Source organism: Eutrema salsugineum, unplaced genomic scaffold (genome assembly GCF_000478725.1).
Source record: "Eutrema salsugineum unplaced genomic scaffold, Eutsalg1_0 scaffold_16, whole genome shotgun sequence".
Classification (NCBI taxonomy): Eukaryota; Viridiplantae; Streptophyta; class Magnoliopsida; order Brassicales; family Brassicaceae; genus Eutrema; species Eutrema salsugineum.
This window is the reverse complement of record NW_006256858.1, coordinates 6072806-6093013: the sequence shown is the minus strand read 5'-3', so window position 1 is coordinate 6093013 and position 20208 is coordinate 6072806. Positions and strand designations below refer to the sequence as shown.

The 20208-nt window shown below is 35.4% G+C and overlaps 1 protein-coding gene and 1 pseudogene across 4 annotated transcripts; both read left to right on the top strand.

The window, feature by feature from the left end:
• The first annotated feature begins 5067 nt into the window (after positions 1-5067).
• Positions 5068-7922, top strand: LOC18021465 (outer envelope protein 80, chloroplastic). Of its 4 annotated transcripts, none has more exons than XM_006404448.2 (11): positions 5068-5264; positions 5773-5839; positions 5961-5996; positions 6105-6249; positions 6357-6515; positions 6617-6687; positions 6779-6857; positions 6944-7059; positions 7154-7301; positions 7380-7449; positions 7538-7922. In XM_006404448.2, exons 1-11 carry the CDS (start codon positions 5231-5233, stop codon positions 7699-7701), a joined length of 1089 nt encoding a protein of 362 aa, XP_006404511.1. In that variant the 5' UTR covers positions 5068-5230; the 3' UTR covers positions 7702-7922. The 4 variants fall into 4 exon arrangements, with proteins under 4 accessions (XP_006404511.1, XP_024013804.1, XP_024013805.1 ...); XM_024158036.1 differs by having other exon boundaries at positions 5068-5688; XM_024158037.1 differs by having other exon boundaries at positions 5068-5839; positions 6944-6965; positions 7177-7301.
• An 8950-nt stretch (positions 7923-16872) lies between these two features.
• On the top strand, positions 16873-18433 carry LOC18021464 (annotated as a pseudogene).
• Positions 18434-20208: the final 1775 nt, after the last annotated feature.

Sequence of the window (20208 nt, the reverse complement as noted above, 5' to 3'; positions counted from 1 at the left end):
ATAGAAGTTTTAAAAAAATTAAAAGTAAATGGTCTTATAAGCAATTAATAATAAAATTTAGACTCAAATATAGATGCAATCATTGTAGTAAACCCCTTCGTTATTGTTAAAAAACTCTATTTTTAAAATAAAATATAGAGGTAACCATTGCAGATGCTCTAATAAATCAGTATAATCAGTAAGAAAATATTTTTAATATATTTTATTTATATAAAATTCAAATTACATAAAATAGAAAAATATGATATAACTGGATACATAAATTCATATTTATGTCTTTTTATCAACTAATATGTTTTTATCTGTTATTCATTTTACATTATACTATTAAAAGAGATAGACATTTAGATGCAGAGTATATTTTAATCATTGATCCAAACACTCTTTACTTTATTTAAATTTCTTTTTCAAAACTAATTTAGTGTTAACTCAGTTTTATTTTTATTTTTCTTATCTATTTATGATCCAGATTATCCGGATTTTCTCAAATTTTTTTTATTTAGTATTTTAAATTATTACTATAGAAAATATTTGATATAATTTAAATTCAAAATACATAACTTTATTATTAGATAAATTTCTATATAAAATTAATTAACATATAATATGCTTTAAATTTATTATTTTTAAAAGTTGAACCTATACTATTAAAAGGAAAGTATTTTTAGTCTATGCATCCAAACATTCCTATTTTTCAAAACAAAATCTGTTTGGAAACTGTTTTAATGATAATTCAGTTTGTTTTACCAAATATAAATACATTAAAAAAAATTGAATTTAGGTATGATATTTTTTAAAATATTTATATTAGGCTAGTTTGTGTGTATAGCTATTCCAATTACCAAACAAGTAATTTAGTGGAATATTTATAAAATATTATATTTGAATATTTTTTAAAAATAATTTCGAAATAAAATTTTAATTTAGGTAAGTTTGGAGTTCCTTAAATATAGGTTAAATGAATTATCAAATTCATTTGTTAATTTACAATAAATATTCAAATTTAAATAATCTTATGGAAATGATAAACAATAAGTTATTTTATATTTTTATCATGATCAATCGGTCTAAAAATTTTAATTTTTAAAATTAGATTTTAACCCGTTCGTCAGCATGGGAATATTTTTATATCAAATTTTGTAATATAATTATTATTTTTGTGTGTTGAGATATAATTTTTATGTTTTAGATAAAAATTTATTTTTGTAGGTATAATTTTTCTAATAAGTGAAAAAACTTTATTTTTATGTTTAGATATAATTTAGTTTTGTAGTTTAATTTTTTGTATTAAATATAACCATGATTATAAAAAAATAGTTATAACCCGCTCATTTATATTAATTCTAAAAGAACTGTGATTATAAATCTAACCGAACTGCCACAAAATATAAACTAATATAAAGATTTTCTAAAGATATTATACCTAAATTTAGAATTAATTTATTTTATATATTTATATTTGTTAAAACCTATGTTCAAAATTTTGGTAGGTGCTAGTCGGGCGGTCGAGGTGCCTAGCGCCTAACAGACAAATAGGAGATTAATCGAAGATTAATTATTTGTATTTTTATTTATTTATACAATTATATATTAAATATGAGTATAAAACACAAAAATAAATTGTGGCTCAGTGGTATGTGCTGGATTAATGTCCTTAAAAGACATAGGTGAGTCTGATTTCGAATCTATAATGAAACATTCTATTTTAAGCTTAAAAACTCATAGAAAAGTGCTTTAAAATTCGATTATTGAACCGATTAAGGTCAAATCGCGACAGCTTGCCACCGATCAGCACCTAGTCAGCCGATTAACTGTCAAGGCAGACAATTTTTTGAACTTGGGTTAAAACAAACTGAATTATCATTAAAAGAGTTTCCAAACAGATTTTATTTTTAAAAGAATAGTGTTCGGATGTAGAGACTAAAAATGCTTATCTTTTACTAGTATAGATTTTGTTATTATATAATTTTTGTAAGTTGAAATGATAGCAATGTAAATTTTGTTTCTATTGGTTAAGATGGGTTAACCCGTCCATTTAACATAACTCGAATTAGCTCATTATCTTATGTTTTGATACATCAACCCACAAAGGATATCAATTATAAAAATATGAATAAAAATGTTTAATAATATAAATATTTACTATTTTGAATGTTTATTTTTACTATAATATAAGTATCTACTAATTTCTAACATTTTAAATTTTAGCTTAATTAATTATGAAATAAAGATACAATAACATATTATTTTAACTTTTTATTATAATCATTGCTCTAAATTATTTATTAATTTGTAAAACTACAATAAAAATTAATTTTTGATTTTTTTAGGTAATATCTTACCTATATTTAAGAAAATCTAAATAATATAAATTAATATTTAAATTTTTAGAATTAATTATAATATAAAATAAAATGTATTTTTTATTAATATATTTTGGTTGTGTTTGGATGTAGTGATTAAAATACTCTCTGCAGAGTCCAAATGTATATCATTTTTAATAGTGTTGGGATAAACTCGATTCTCACGTGGACGAACCACGTGCTTGCACATTGCATCTATGACATTTTTTGGCAGGTACGGTCTCCTTGGGCCAAATTGGATTTTGTATTGGGCTTACGGTCCAATACGACTTAAGCATATAACATCAGACATCAAATCTTTCGGATTCCAGAGATCCAGCACACAAAACCACCTGTTCCCGGGTTCTTCGTATCCGACAGTGCATACCATGCTGTTAGAGATAAAGAGGTTGAGAACTGAGTGGTCAAGAGCATGAGAGGTTCTTTCTATATGTCCTAGAACTAAGTTCAGTGATCTGAAAGGGTTGGGATATGATGAATGTAACCCGCACAGGTATCCGGAAGAAAGAATCAACAAGTAAGGCAGCATCGACTGTCTGGTCCCAGTATCACGTAGGGCTAGGTATAAATAATCCATTAAGCGGGAAACACTGTTCAATTTTTTTTCCATTAGATATTCGGAATATGCTTTGGACTGATTCGATTGCCCATACCCTTTACAAACCCACACGGTTGACATTTAATGCGCTATGCATATTTAGTACACATGTCAGGTGACAATGACCATTCATAGAAGGCAGAGGAAAAGCAGAAGTTCAGCAAAGACCATACCGCGTCTGAGCCGCTGAACCTAACTCGTAGCTGAAGGTGAGAATAACATGCCAATGAATGGTTTCACAGCAGGAGGAACACGCCAAAGAAAGGTTGTGAGTCTGTCAAAATCATGATGCAAGCATAAGATTCGGACCCAACCAAATCGGATCCCTGGCCAACCCGCAACCCCACGAACTAATCTGTTTCTGGTAAAATCCTATAAATATTTAACTCTTTTTAACGAGAAAGGGATTCAATTCTCTTGCAATCTTAAGGCTTATGTTATCTCTCTTGATACTCGTAAACCTTAAGTTACACTACTCTCTCTTTTCCGGTAATTACTCCGAACATCTCAACACATCATTTCCACTTTCACTCCACAGTGGTTCCTAAACCGTGGAGCTTTTCCACCCATAAACCTTTACATTTCTTCTTTTTTCCACCTAAAAACTCACTAAACTTAGATCCGAGTATTTTCTACCTTTCACAAGAGTTCTCGACCCGTTTTTTCTTTTCTCGTTTTCTGATATCTTTTCTCTTTCCAATTTGCCATTTTGTGGTTTTTTCGTTACTATTTTCTGACTTGAGCGTAAGAGAGCCATCAAAAAACAATCTTCCATCGTATTTTACGAACTTTCACGCGTTTGCTAGTTTGCAAAAGACTTGTCTCCAAAAAGGACTAAAAACCTCAAGCGAATTATACTTATATTCGCAATTAGTTTTCTATTAATACAAACAGACATGTTATAATTATATTTTTATAATCACAATTATATTTAATATAAAAATATTAAATCTACAAAATTAAATTATATTTAACAAAAAATAATTTTTTGGCATTTATTATGAAAATTATACTTATAAAATATAAATTATATCTAAAATATAAATTATATCTACATATACAAAAAAACATAAATCATATTACAAAATGTGATATAAAAAAAAAAATCTTTCCAGAACGCACGTATTATAATCTAGTTTTCCTTATTATTATTAACTAGACTTGTACCCACGCATACGCGCGGGTTTTGTTTTACATAATATTTTTAAAAATATGTTTGTGTTGATATATATATATATATATAATTATAAGAATATGGTAATTTGTTTGATTGTTTAGTATTAGGTTTTTTAAAAGTAAAATCTTTGTAAAACAACTAACTTTTTTAGAAAGATTGGAAGTAGTGTAAATAGAAAAATTATTCTATTATTCTAGAAATCATAATGATATGAATAAAACAGACGTAGATAAAAGCCATAATTTTTGGGTTGAATTGCTTGAAAACATATAATTATCTCTGAATTTTAATGTTCTCATATTTATGATATGCACAATTGCTATGATTCTGCAAGAACCACCTTATACTTCATGTTTCACAATAAAATGCAGTTATAATAATATGATATTTGACCCATAAAAACTGTCAAATCTTTGAATGTAGAACGTTACATCTTTAATTTTTTTCATACAACAAGCTTCGAAGAAGGTGTACATGATGAGGATAAATCGGACGAAAAAGTATCAAATTAGTACAAAAAATATTAAAAGTTTTTAGATGAATATCAAAAGATTAGAAATGTTGTTTATTTATTTTTGTTAGGAATGTGAAAAGCCTTAATTTTAATGTAACTTAATAGTTATGAACATAAATACATGTGAAATAAACATTAAATAGAGAAATTAAGTTAGAAGTAGTGGTTTTAATTAGTTTTTAACTTTTTATTTTAAAATTTATGATTAATTAATTGGATAAAAGGACAGATGTCCTCCATTCAGATGTTGTGGCAGTAGAATGGAGATAGTTCACCTAAAATCATATATATGATTTATTTTGATAATTGTAGAGACGGCCCACGTGGATAAAGCCCAGAAAAACACAAGAGAATAAAGACGAAAGAGATAAACCCATAAAAACTAAACTTCCTTTCTTCTCCAATTCCCAAGCATCAAATCCTTTACCCCCTCTCCTCTGCAATTCACTCCCGAAGAGGAAAAAAAGACGAAAAATAGGAAACAAAGATTCCTCCTTTTCTTCTGCGATTTGCTTTGTTTAATGCCAGTTCTTGTCTTTGGTTCTCTTCATGTTTGATCTTTCTCTTACACCATCGCCATGGGAGCTCAGAAGAGCATCCACGCTGGCAGAGGTTCCACTTTTGTGTTCTAAAACCCATCTCTTCCTCTCCTTCTATTCTAGATTATCAACATTTTTTGTTTTGGATCAGTACTAATGTGATTAATGTTGGAAAAATGGTAAAATTCTGGAATTTGATTGTGGATTTGATGGCTGATTGTTATACTAATTGTTAAGTTCGTTTGGAGGGCTAAAATAGGATTTTATTGTTTCCATGTTTCTTCATTTCCCATTATAGATATGATTATGTGTTATGGTTGTTCTTATGTATCTGTAATAATTGGTGAATTAAAATGGTGTACGAATGATGATAAATTGGTTGTTTGTTTGTAAAGGAAAACACTTTCGAATTCTTTTTGTTACAAACCATACTGTGGGATGGGTCTTGCTTTTGATAGTGAAGATTAAGATGGGATTGCTTAAGAAGACCTTTGAAAGTATAAAATTTGTATATTTTGTTCGTATATCTGTTAATTTCATGAGGGTGGTGGGTTGTGAATTTTCTTATTTTTTTATTGCAGCCAAGATTGATGTTAATGTGGATTTCACTCATAAGCTTTGTACTTCTCTAATGTTTCCTGCTTTCAGGTTTGTTCCCATGTTCAATTCTTGAACTTTACTCGAATATAATCAATACTCATGAAAATGTGTCCACCTTTATTATCTTCCTCAAACGATATTAAAATTCAATTTTTTGCTGTTTGTTCAGGGACACTTGCAGTCCTCTTTCTCTAGTGATTGGCAGGCAAGTTCTGTGACTTAATTGCTAATTGATATCGTTGGTATTCATATAATCTGCAGAACTGAAATGGTAGTAACTATTGAAATGTTCATTTGGGTCTGTTGGTTGCAGCCTCTGTATCAAACATCCGAATTTGTTCGGAGGAAGCGAGAAGCTTGATGTATCGTGGGATAAAGGGTTGTATGATTCCAATGTACTGGTGGCTTTTAGGAGACCTAGACCTGAATGGCGTCCGCAACAGTGCTTCTTCATACAGGTTCCAATATAACAGAAACAATTTTGGCTTTACTCATTTTTCTTCCTTACTTTTGTTAATAATTTGTGAAACAATCTTAGAAAGTGAGTTTTCTAAATCTGGCACAGCATTCTCTTTCACCTGAGATAGGGGTCCATGGAACTCCAATTGACAATTTTTCCCGGTCAGGAAGCGGAGGTGTAAACCTGTCTAAATTGGCAGTTGGCTTAGACTTGAGTGAGCCAGCAAGTTCAAAATGGAGCAGCACAACCAGCGTTAAATTTGAGGTACCCGCTCAATACCTTCTCTAGACTGTAACAAAGGTTGTGGCTCTCTTTTCTGTTTTACTTCGTGGCCAAAGAGTATCACTTTCCTTCCATTTGTGCAGCATGTGCGTCCTTTAAACGATGAAGGACGCTCGATAACGAGAGATCTGGATGGATTTCCTACAACATGCAGGTGATATTAGATATCTCTTTCCCTTGGTTTCTTTCCTTGAACTCTAGCATAAAACTGATATTTACATCACGTAGAAATCTTTGCTATGCAGTGGAAATACGCATGACAGTATGGTAGTTTTAAAGCAAGAATCCCGGTTTGCAAAGGCTAACGACCAGGGTCTTTCTCATGTAAGAAGCTCTTCATATTCTGTTTCATATCCTATAAAAAAAAACCTTTTTCTAATCTCTCATACTGGTTTCTCGCTTTTTTTCAGTTCAGCATGCAAATAGAACAAGGTATTCCTGTTGTGTCCAAGTGGCTTATCTTCAACCGTTTTAAATTTGTTGCATCAAAAGGTGTCAGATTGGGACCGGCTTTTCTCTTAGCAAGGTACTGACATAATCTTACATTCTCTGTTCTTGACAAGTACAAGTAGAAGAGGCTTCATAAGTTTTGGTGTGGTTCTTACCTCTATTTGTGACAGCCTGACAGGTGGTTCAATTGTAGGAGACATGGCTCCTTATCAAGCATTTGCTATTGGTGGGCTAGGCAGTGTTCGTGGGTATGGTGAGGGAGCTGTTGGATCCGGACGGTCATGCCTCGTTGCAAATACAGAATTGGCCTTGCCTTTGGTACGTGGAGATCTGATTCGGTCTTCAGAAGCATCTAAATTTTTTAGTTTTGATTGAGTTTTCCTTGTTTGTTTACAGAACAAGATGACAGAAGGGACAATCTTCTTGGATTGTGGAACAGACCTAGGCTCAAGCCGTCTTGTCCCCGGTAAGATCACGTCGCCTGCTCCTAACAAGAACCATGACGAAGTTGTTTGGACACAAATTTGATTAAGTTGTTGTCGAATCGGTTTCAGGAAACCCGTCGCTCAGACAGGGGAAACCAGGGTTTGGGTATGGATTCGGGTATGGACTACGGTTCAAGTCTCCGTTGGGTCACCTTCAGGTTGATTATGCCATAAATGCTTTTAACCAGAAGACTCTTTACTTTGGTGTTACCAACCTTGCTTCATCAACATAGCCAAAATAGAATAAAGCAATCAAGAGAAAAGCACATATTTGATTCAGTGTCTTGATTCACGGATATATTTGTGTTTGCGGTGAGACCAGAAACGGCACAAGCTGAAGCAAAAATTAACCAATCAGTCGCTGTACATCAAATCAAAAATTTAAATGATTGGTTAGTCTCTAAGTCTCTAACAAATAATTAATATTAACTAGTCAAAGATTAACAAAAAGTTACCAGTGTATTTTTTTTTTAGTAACGTCCCTTGTGGATTTAGATTTCCTTCTTTTTGCTCTTGTTCATAGAAACCGTAATGTGACGGGCTGCGGTTTCATGGAGAGAAAAGAACTCATTTTATTTGATGGAGTTGAGAATAATGCATCTCTTACTTTTCCATATCTGATCTGAGCATAAATTTGCAGAAAACACCATTAGTTTTAAATTAGGTAACCGTCTGGTATAGTTATAGAAGCTAAATCAAAGCTAAATCAAATCTAAACCAAGATCAAAGTTGGATGGTTAACTGAATACCTAACAATCTTGGCTCTCTTGAACAAGGGGTGATCATTTCAGTTATATGATCTTTTGGTTTCGGTTTACGAAGTATACTCTTGAACCAAAACCAAAAAAGTTATTTACTCCTTTCCAGAAAATCAATATAATTTTGGTTTGGATTTTGAAGATTAATCAATAACACAAATATCTACAACCGATTGACATGTACGAAAAAATGGGTTTTGTAATACACTGATTTGGTTCAGTCCCTTAGTAAGTAACAACAAAGTGCCTTTAAAATAACTAGCCGTGGGCATACACCTTGAGGACAAGGTGGTCCTTCATTGGGGGAATATTGATATGACACAAATGGATCAAAACGTGAGTGTAGTCTCTATTCTCTTGGTGACACAAAATTTGGCTCTCATTGTCGGAATTGGGGATGCTGCCGGAAGGATCATATGTTTGCCAAGTCAAGCATGGGTTATTTTGAATCATTTTTTGCTGAATGTTGCATTTATGAAGTGTTCCACTTGCAAAGACCACCAGAGTTGTTTGCAACAACAGGTAATGCAAAAATATGGAGCCTTCTGGTTTCTAACTGCTATAGAAGTGTGGTGCGGAAGATAGTCGGAGATATTAACTTCTTAATTCACCTTGAGGACAAGGTGAGTCTTCACGGCGGGAGTATTGATACGATCAGGGATTGAGTCTTCTGGGCTTGGTGGAGGTCTATGGAATTAAAGTTGAAGATTGAAGCCTACATCTATCTAGCATTCATCTTATTTACAATTATGCTATCATTTCTTACGTTATTAACTTTTTTTTTTTTTGATAAATCCTATCGGCTGGTCCGGTTGACCCCGGTAGGAATGCATCGAAATGCTATAGTGTGGACTTCTTCTTGGTTCAACGGTTCAATGGACACCATGAGCTTCGAGCGAACTCGAGTCAACGGCCCATGAGATCCATGAGATCCAAATGGACCACCACACTACCTGTCCCTAATTTGAAATGCCTTCCGAGTAATGCCAGGGGTAGCCAAATCGCCTGTTACTGAACTACCAGACAAACTGCTTGGGCCTTTGGCCCAAACCCAGACTTCCCACATAATTGTGTTTTTGTTTTTAGGGAGGATCGAATCTGGGTGAAGTGGTGTAACACCCCACACAACCCTTCCCTACCACTAGACCACAAAGATGCGGGCTACGTTATTAACCTTAGAACTCCCATTGTAGAAACTATAGAGTTTAGGAAAGGAGATTGTATATTGCTTGTAGTAATAAGAGATTACAATATATATATCTATATATATATATATATATACAGATTTACTCTAGGGTTTCTGAATAGATATTTACAAACAGAGTCTTATATATTTATTATATTCTATACGCTCCCGCAAGATGAGCGACTGGTAACTGAGAGAGCCCAATCTTGTCTAGATGACCAGAAAGAAGAGACCGTGTAACCGGCTTGGTCAAAGCATCAGCGAGCTGATCTTTGGAGGAGACGTGAGAAATCCAAAGAAAACCAGACTGAACAAGCTCACGAATGAAGTGATAATCAAGAGCAACATGCTTCATACGTGAGTGAAAGACTGGGTTGGCAGATAAGTAGGTAGCACCAACGTTATCGCAATAAAGAACTGGTTGAGAAGACGACTTAACACCGAGTTCTTGGAGAAGAGCAACAACCCATTGGAGTTCCAAAGCAGCATCAGCAACAGCTCGATATTCAGCCTCAGTGGAAGATCGCGCCATCGTCTTCTGCTTTCGTGAGGACCATGAGACGGGGTTGGCACCAAGATAGATAATGTGAGCACTGGTGGAAGTATAGTCATCATGGTTCCCTGCCCAATCTGCATCGGAGAATGCATGAAGGCGAAGTGGAGAATTGGAACGTAGAAAGATGCCACGTTCAAACGTACCAGCAAGGTAGCGGATGAGACGTTTGACAGCGAGCCAATGTATATCTGTTGGATGATGCATAAACTGAGAAAGCTTATTGACAGCAAACGCTATATCCGGACGTGTAAAGTGAAGATATTGTAAGCTGACAACGACGTTGCGATATTCAGTGCCATCTTTGAGAGGTGTTCCCGAAAGAAGAGTGAGATGCTCGTGAGTAACCATCGGAGTCGCTAACGGCTTTGCATCAGACATCTTTGTACGTGCAAGCAAGTCACAGATGTATTTTTGCTGAGTAAGAAGTAGACCAGCAGGCGAACGAGTAGCTTCAACTCCCAAAAAATAACTGAGTTCACCATGATCCTTGAGAGAGAACCGTGCACTGAGCAGCTCAATAAACTGTTGTACCCGAGTGGAATCACTGCCTGTTACGATGATATCGTCAACATAGACCAACACATAGAGAGAGAGACAGCAGCAAATCGAAGAATAAAAAGAGATGCATCAGCCAGGGAGTTGGTGAAACCAGACGCCAAAAGAAACGTACGCAGCTCGATGTACCACCCGCGAGGGGCTTGTTTCAAGCCATAGAGTGCTTTTTGAAGCTTACACACATAGTTAGGTCTGTCTTTGTCCACAAAACCAATAGGTTGAACCATATAAACATCTTCCTTCAAATGGCCCTGCAGAAAAGCGTTATTAACGTCAAGTTGACGAAGCACCCAGTTACGAGCAACGACAATGTCAAGAATAACGCAAACTGTGGTTGGCTTCACAACAGGGCTGAACGTGTCATGATAATCGAGACTAGGGCGTTGATGAAACTCTTTTGCGACGAGACGTGCTTTGAACCGATCAATGGAGCTATCTGGGTTTCTTTTGATCCAGAAAACCCACTTGTTGCCGATGAGATTGTATCGAGGATCTGGTGGTATGAGATCCCATGTGTGATTTCGGATCTGTGAATCAAACTCCTCACTCGTCGCCTTACGCCACCGCTCGTCTTGGAGAGCCTGACTCACACATGTTGGTTCCACTTCACCATTTAATTGTTTGATTGCCATCAGCGAGTACTTCTTGTTTGGCTTTGAAATGTTGTTCTTCGATCGGGTGACCATCGGATGTGAGTTTGAGGGCACATTAGTGGAAGAAACAATCATCTCATCAGTCGAAACCTGCATCAATGAACCAGTATCGTTAGTGGAATCATCAGGTAGGGAAGTCGAGAGTTCGCCTGGATCAAGTGATGGAGCTGTAGCAGCAGACTCCGCATGGGAAACAGGTGACAACGCTGGTGAGGGATCCGAACCTAGGGGCTGAACCGATGATGGAGGAGTGAGTGGCGAGGGTGGGAGTATGGTAGCTGGTGGGAACCAAGATGGTGTAGCAGTGTTTGGGGAAGAGGATGATGGTGGTTTGAGGTTATGAAAGGGGAAGGCTGTTTCGAAAAAGTGGACATGACGAGAGACAAAGACTCTAGTGGTTTGTGGATCAAGGCAGAGGAAAGCGCTTTGCATGAGAGTATCCAAGAAAGACGCAGGGAGTAGAGCGAGCTTCAAGCTTGTGCTTTGTGTAAGGGCGGAGCCAGGAAAAGCAAAGACACCCAAAAACACGTAGTTTTAGGTAGCCTATTGATCAGATACACAGTGAGTGTCGCCGTGGGGAGCCTATTGATCAGATACACAGCAGCAGAGAAAGCGTACGGCCAGTACCTAACAGGAATGGAGGCATGAGAAAGTAACGCCAAACCTGTTTCGACAATGTGTTGGTGACATCTCTCGGAGAACCCATTGTGTTCGGGTGTATGAGGAGGTGTTGTAAGATGAGACACGCCATTGGTGGAGAGAAAAGTGGCAAGCGCTATGTATTCACCTCCATTATCGCTAGGGATACGCAAAAAAAACGAGCGGAACTGAACCAACCGAACCAACCGAACTTAAACCGAACTGAACCAATCCATTTTTAATATATAATCCGTTTGGTTGAAGTTTTTCACAACTCGAACGGTTCAGTTTGGTTTGATTTTAAACCGAACCAAACCAAAAAACTAATATACTTATTTTATTTAACTTTTTAGTTAGTTCATAATACTAGTTTTTTGAAATATGGTGAAATGTGAAATTTCACCTAAACCAACACACCATTTCTTTTCTTCAAACTGATTTTTTTAAAACTGAATTAAAATTAAACCGAACTAAAACTAAACCGAACTTAACCAAACCGAATTCAAACCGAACCAAAATTATTTCAGTTGAGTTTGGTTAAAATTTTATTGAATCCGAATTAACCAAACCGAACCGAACTCAAACCGAACCCGAAAATAAACCAAAATGCCCACCCCTAATTATCGCTGTAGAAAGTCTTTAATTTCTTGTCAAATCGATTTTCAACAATGGCTTTCCATCGAACAAACGTGTCATGGACGTCGGATTTGCGTCAAATAGGATAGAACCACACGTAATGAGTGAAGTGATCCAAAAAGATGACATAGTACTTGTAGCCATCAATGGAGAAAACCGGTGATGTCCAGACGTCTGAGAAAACAAGCTCAAGGGGCTGTGTAGAGGTTAGTGACGACAAAGAGAAAGGGTTTTTGTGGCTTTTGTTTATGAGGCAATCATTGCAATGAAAAGTGAAATCTTTATTAGAAATAGGTAGTAAAGCATTTGAAACAATGGTCTTTAAAATGGGTAAAGCGGGATGTCCTAGGCATGAATGCCAAATAGAGAGAGAACATTTAGCACTTGAAATAAAAGCTGAGAAAGTAAATGGGTTTGGGTGTTGGGTTGGCCACTCATATCCTCCATCTTTAGGCCTGCCTTGCAGTATTTGCGTCCCCGAGTTGAGATCTTTCACCTGAAACAAAGAGGGAAAGAATTCCACAGAAACAGTATTGTCAGTGCACAACTTGTTGACAGAGATAAGGTTCTTCGAGATTTGGGGGACCGAAGAACATCATTGAGTAAAAGGGATCGAGTAGGGGTGGAAAGAGATGAAAGACCAGTATGTGTGATTGGTATTCCGGTACCATTCCCAACTTGAACTTGTTCACCTCCAGAGTATGGTGAGTGAAGAGACAAGTTCGCCAGATCGGAGGTAATGTGATGAGAGGCTCCGCTGTCGAGAAGCCATGAAGGTGTCTCCGAAGTCAACGTTGTTGCATTGTACGCCTGTGGTTGCCAAGGGGAAGAGCTTGTGTGGAGAGGCGCGTTGGTGGTTTGAGAGACGATGCAGAACTGTGGACACTGTTTGACGGTGTGTCCTTGAGTTCCACATGCTTGACAGCGACCAAGGTAGGGTTTGGGTTGTCTGTTGTTGCCGCGATACTGCTGCTGTGACGAGTTGTTGTTTGAGTTGGAGAGGCGCCAGTTGCGTTGCTTTGTTTGTTGTTGGTGTTGCGGTGAGGCTTGAGTAAAGTGCGCAGTTGCTGGAAGCATCATCGAGGAATGAGACTGGTTTTGGAGAGCCGTTTCTCGAGTGATGAGTTTTTCATGAAGCTCTGCGAACGATATTGGTGTGTCGCGAGCATGAAAAGAGTCGACGATGGCTTTAAAATCATCAGAGAGGCCAGCAAGGACAATGTCAGTGAGATCTTCAGCGTCCATCGGACTACCGAGGAGAGCAAGGCTGTCCGCTTTGGTTTTGATGAGCTTCATATACTCATTAATGGAGGAGGTGCCTTTGGTGCTTTGTTGAAGTTGGATCTTCAGTTGGTTGATGCGTCCACGAGTTGGTTTGCCGTAGGTCGACGCAAGGGTATTCCAGGCATCGAGAGATGATGTGGTGTGTGTCGAGGGTGTCAAGTTTTACCCTAAATGAAATCAATAGCCGCAAGTGCACAGCTGATCGATTGTAGTACTTAGGGATCGAATCCACAGGGAAAGAGGATCTTTCCTGCAAAAGCCTTCGAAAGAAATATAAAGTAAGGAAGTCTAGAACCAGGCGAGTTTTGTGAGGGTTTTGGTGGTGTGTTTAAAACGTAAAAATGAATCTTAAAGAGAAAATACAGGAATTAAAATGACCTAATAACTAAACTTAACGAAAACGGGTAAAAACGAAAAAAAACGGCTAACTTAATTGCTTAAATGAAAATCGATTGAAAGAGTAAAGATACTAGACTAAAGCTTGAATGAAAATCGGTGTAAATCTAATAAGAAAAGAGAGCGCTGGGGTTCAGGAAAGTTTTCTCAGGGGTACGAACGATTCAAACATTGCTAGAGAGTAAATTTGATAAGATCTTAGCTTAAACTTTTTGAACTGGAGTCACGGACGTATGAATATGCCACTGTCGTGATCATAGACAACTATCTCTCTCAACCCTGACCAGTAGGTTTCCACTCTGGCCCTGGAAAAGAAGAGATGCATTATGTTTAAGACTCAACATTCATAAATCGCCCATAGGTAGGTTTCCACTCCTATGTTTGTTTTGCTCTCCCAAACTAGATCTGACACCGGATGAACACTTTCGTGTCACCAAGCATCTGGATGAGATTGTAGTTCATGACGCTACTCTCATGCAGTAAAAACGAATTCAGAAGAAAAAGTTCTAAGATTCGGCTCAAAAGCTCATGGAATCCTCACCGAACATATAAATCCCCATCAAAAATCCCTCAATCCCAACAATAAAATTACTCAGACATGATGAACGAAATCAAAAACATAATACTAAAAAGTAGAATAAAAACCGAAATTGAAAAAGAAAGAACAAGGGTTCAAGAGACAAATCTCTCTCTCCCTAAAACCTAAAACTTAAAAAGTATTCTAAAACAATAAGAACATATGAGGTCATACGAATTAGGGTTTCTAAAACATGTATTTATAGTGCTCAAAACATCTCTAGGGTCTAGGGTTCCGGAATCAAGGCTGGGAAAATGATATGGGCTTCAGAAATGGGCCTTCGGAGTCAGAATTAGCTGGTCGCGGTCGGGATGTGCGTGACCACGGGAAATGGTTGGTTGGCCGCGGTCGGGACGTGCGTGACCGCGGGGATTGGTCTGTTGGCCGCGGGTGGAAACACTTGCCGGCTGGTTTACGAGACATCTTGCTCTTCGTGTATCTTTTGATTGAACCGTTGGATTGCCAAGATGTAAAGTGTGCTGGAAAGCTGATACTTCCATCTTTAAGATCTCTAAATTTGAGCTGGATCAGACGGTGTGAAGGTCTTCAATCGGAGGTGAACTTCTGACGGTTTGAATCTGAGCTGAAATCTGGTTTTTCTATCCATTTTGTTAAGCTTTTCCCAAAGTTACCTGAAAAGAGTCTTGGAACTACAAATACTAGAAAAAACGTAATAAAAGTACTTAAAAGCAATTAAAAACATAGAGAAAGTATTTCAAAACGATCCATAAAAGTGGTCAAAATATGGTGTTATCAAGAGATGTTATGGCACTCGTGATTAGCGGCTGGTTCGATGGGTCAAGTGTACCGATGAGAGCACTGTAAAGTAGTGCATCTTGTCGGATCCACGAGTCATACGCCGGGTTGGGTGCATCTCTGTCTGCAGCCGTGATTGTTTTTGGTGGTGCTGCAGCAGTGGGTTCGATGTACGAGAGGAGGTTGTAGCCGCGGAGAAGGGCTTTGATTTGGATGGTCCATGTGAGGTAGTTGTTGGAGGAGAGTTTGGTGATGTTGCTCATGTTGATGTTGAAGATTCCTGCGGAGGAATCAGCGGAGGAGGTGACTTCAATGATGGTGGAAGAAGAGGTTGGGGTGGATGGTGCCATTGAGAGAAGGTGTTTAGCGGCAGAGGTGAGCTTGAAGAAGAAGCAATAGGGTTTTGAGGTCTAGAACGAAAAACACTCTGATACCATATAGAGTTTATGAAAGGAGATTGTATATTGCTTGTAGTAATAAGGGATTACAATATACATATATATACAGATTTACTCTAGGGTTTCTGAATAGATATTTACAAACAGAGTCTTATATATTTATTATATTCTATAGAAACTAGAAACCATCAATCAATTAATCAAAACACAAACTTTCTCTTCGTGATCGTCACCGGCTTTCACAGTCTCTTCATCAGATAAGTCACTGGCTTATCACCTCTTCCTCTTTCTTTCTTCTTGATAAGATTAAAGAATAAACTACAAGAACATGGTGAATACCTCCTTCATTCGTAGAGTAAATTTCTTTCATTGTAACCGAGATAGAGCTTCCTGGGCAGAGATGATTTTCTTCGACTTCTTTTGTGAATGGAGAGATATCGTTAAAAGAAAAATTGGAAAAATACCTTTAAATTAGTTTAGAATTTGAAAACTACACTATTTTTAATATTTTTTAAAAGAGAAAATTTGGAAAAATACCTTTAAATTAGTTTAGAATTTGAAAACTACACCATTTTTAATATTTTTTAAAAGAGAAAATTTGAAAAAATACATTTAAAATAGTTTAGGGTTAATCACAATATTTATAGAGTGTTTTAACAATTTAACTTCTCACAAAATAATAATTACTAAATGATATCATATACGAGTTTTTTCGCAACAATATACCCTCAACATTTATCTCGGTTGACAAAAAAACATAAATATTTACCTCAAGTACATAAACTATTCTAGCTGATAAATAAATAGTGCTCATAATCTATGTTCTAAAATCAAATAATAAGCGTTTTTCTTTCCAATCGCCTCACTTCACTAAATAAAAAGAAAAAAAAACCTTCTTCACCGCTTTTTTGTTTTTCCTCACTCTGCTTAACGCCGAGTGCATAGTCTCAGTCAAAATCGCTCGTCCTTGCGAGAAATTTCTTCCACAACTTTTTTCCGAATCTGTAAGAATGGTTGCAGTAACCAAACTGAGGATAAATTTCGGGCCTGAAGGTTCTATCAAAACTATCCAAAAGTTTCCAGATATTAACAAATGCAGTGACGCGAAGAGAGTTGAGAAATCAATAAGTGAAGATGTAATTAAAGCCACGAATCAATCGAAGAAGCGTGGACCTAACGAGCTAGAGGAGGTTCATGCGAAGAAGAAGCAAAAGCTAGACCGTGATTTGGCTAGTCAGCGTTTAACACTGTTAAGATTATTGAGCGGGCACGAGTATGGGTGGATATTTGATGTGCCTGTGGATCCCGTTGCGTTGAATATTCCTGATTACTTTACTGTCATATCGAAGCCGATGGATATAGGCACAATCAAATCCAAGCTTTTGAAGAATGTTTACAGCAGTGGAGATGAGTTTGCAGCAGATTTCCGGTTAACCTTTACCAATGCGATGCTGTATAATCCTCCCGAGAATTCGGTTCACAAGTGGGCAAAGGAGCTCAAGGAGAGTTTTGAAGTTAGATGAGATTCGCTCAAGAAGAAAAAGATTTCGGAATTATTTGGGAGTTGAAGTGGATTGTGTAAGACAGAGAAGCCCTGAAACACCATCAACCTCTGGGAGATTCTCTGTGGAATTGCCAAAACCAGCGAAAGACAAGTCCGAAAAGGTTTCTCTTTTGTTAAAGCCTGTGAAACTGAAAGTGCAGATCAAAACGGATACTCCTGTTGGCACACCGAAAGCTGTAGCAACGAAGTTGAGGATTAAGAAACTCGAGCAGGGCCTTGGTATCAGTTCGGTGAAAATCTCAAGCAAGGGTTCAGCTCTAACTGCAGCCTGCAAATGTGGTTAATGTGGTAGGATTACTTGTATATGCCTCAAGTCCTGTAACTCATCTGGAAGTAAAGTTTATTCATTAACGGATTGTCTAGTAAAGAACACTTCAGGTTCACAGGCAAGCGAGTCAGATCCACATTCCAACGGGTCTATAAGCTCAAAGAATGAGAGAAATGGTTCTGTTAGTTCTCAGGTTGATAAACCCTCAAGCAGTGCTTCATTGGATAATGAGTTGAAAAATACATTTCCAGCTATGCCTCCGTTACCACCTGAGAAGGCTCTTCGTGCTGCAATACTCAAGGGTCAATTTGCAGAGACCATTCTGAGAGCTAAACACAGAAAAGTTCTTGACCAGAGTAACAAAGCTGATCTAATTAGAATATAGATTGAAAAGGAACAGATGGAAAGAACTCAACGTGAAAAGAAAGCTAGAATTGAAGCCGGGATGAAAGCCGCTAAGATTGCTACACGATTGACGGCAGAAACCGAGTTGAAACAGAAACGTGAGAGAGAACGTCTTGAACGAGGAAAGATGAAAATAACATTCGACTTCGAAGAGAATAACATCTTGAGATTGAACGAGGATTTGGTTAATCTCTGTGGGACGTCTAATCTGACAAGAACCTTGTTGCATGAATTGGGTCTGTTTTTAAGAAATGATGAGTGTTTGGACGAGGTTGAGTCAGAAATGTCTGACGCTATTAGAATCGACGATCTTGAGGAGGGAGAGATCTTGTAGTCTCAATATATTGACCTAAACTTTGTTAATACTACCCGCACGCGTTCGGATTTTTCTTTTCAATTTTTTCAAAATATTTTTTATATTTGTATAAAAATTAATATATTCATCACTTGTTACTTATTTGTTAAAATTTATTCTAAAAATTTTAAAATAATTTAAAATATATATTAAATATTATTTTAAAATTTAAATTATATTAAAATTAATAAATATCATTTAATATTTTTAATTAATTGTAACATAAATTTTTGTTTAAAATTTACATAAATAATAATTAATAATCAATAATAAAAAATTAAAATTAATATAATCATCATTTTATTTGTTATTTGTTAGTATTTTATTATAAATAATTTTTAAAAATTAATTTAAAATACATCTTGAATATTATTAAGTAATGTACAGTTATATAAAAATTAAATACATATTTATTAATACTTTTAATTAGTTACTAGAATACTGGCCCGCATGCTTGTGCGGGCATGATTGATATTACCAAAAATTTAATATTTTCGACATCTATATGGGTTAGTCATTAGTGTAAAATATGTTGACCATATACTAATGACCGGTTGGTCTACATATATGTGCATGCATGAATTTTTTTTATTAAAAAAAAGTTATTTGGAATGATTAGATGTTAATTTTCTCGTGCTACATCCGCAAACATTATGTTCTCAGATAGTTACCATTTTTAGCAAATACAATAATCACGTAATCTGTTTTGTGTCGTCTTGTACTATTTTTATCCTTTTTCAAATCGATTCACATATTTTAAATGGCATAAACATGTAAAATCTATGTGATTCAATTTATTATTCTTTTTTTCAAAAGATTAGAAATATATAATATAGTATATTTTAGTAATTTATTATAAATTCAAATTAATGAATTTTGATCCAAACTTACACATAATCAAACTACTAACATTCTCATTTAATATATAAAATTTTGTCCTAACAGCGTCTGGGTGGTTCGTCCGCACATACGTGCAGAAAAACCACTTATCGGCTCTTAGAATCAGTTAATTATATTATTTCTTAGTTTCTTATATAACATTTATGATAATTTTTAAATCATTTAATATTTTCAATATTCTTAAAATACATGCTATTTTGATTTTTATAAAGGATTTAGTAATTAGTAAAGTATAATATTTAATCAACAAAAAATGAATTATTTTGCTTTTGAATGAGAAAATTTTATGACAATCTAAATATCCTTCTTAATAATGATTGAGGTTCAGTTACAAAAAAGCTTTACTATATCTAATTTTTAATGGTTAAATTATGACGATATTGTAGGGATATGGTGTAACTACAAATCATAAATTTAATATTTAAAAATAAATATTAAAAAGGTTATTTAATGAATGATATTTATATATGAGTTCTTTATCAAATTTGATTATGCTTAAGGTTGACAGATTATAGATTCTTATTTGGTTAGTATTATAATTTCAAAATTTTAAAGTAAAAATTCAACTGAATTTAAAAGTTTACGCTAAAACTAAAGAATGAGAGAAATTTTTAATTTCATAAATAGAATTTAGAAGATACAAATAAAAACATTAGGAAAATGATGCAAATACCAAAGATATAATCAAAGAGTAAAGAAAAAAAAAAGAGCAATTTCTAGCTCAATCTTCTAAGACTTCTCTGCCTTGATTAGATCTTCTCAACAGTCATCTCATATCTGATAAATAAACAAAATAAAAAAAAACGTTACACAATAATGACATTTATTAGTCAGGGATGAGATTACACAATAAT

Coding starts and splice junctions, on each gene's coding strand:
- LOC18021465 (XM_006404447.2), top strand. CDS start 5,556: ATGATGATAAATTGGTTGTTTGTTTGTAAAGGAAAACACTTTCGAATT. Junction 6,516..6,616: donor CAACCAGCGTTAAATTTGAG/GTACCCGCTCAA, acceptor CCATTTGTGCAG/CATGTGCGTCCTTTAAACGA. Junction 6,858..6,943: donor ACGACCAGGGTCTTTCTCAT/GTAAGAAGCTCT, acceptor GCTTTTTTTCAG/TTCAGCATGCAAATAGAACA.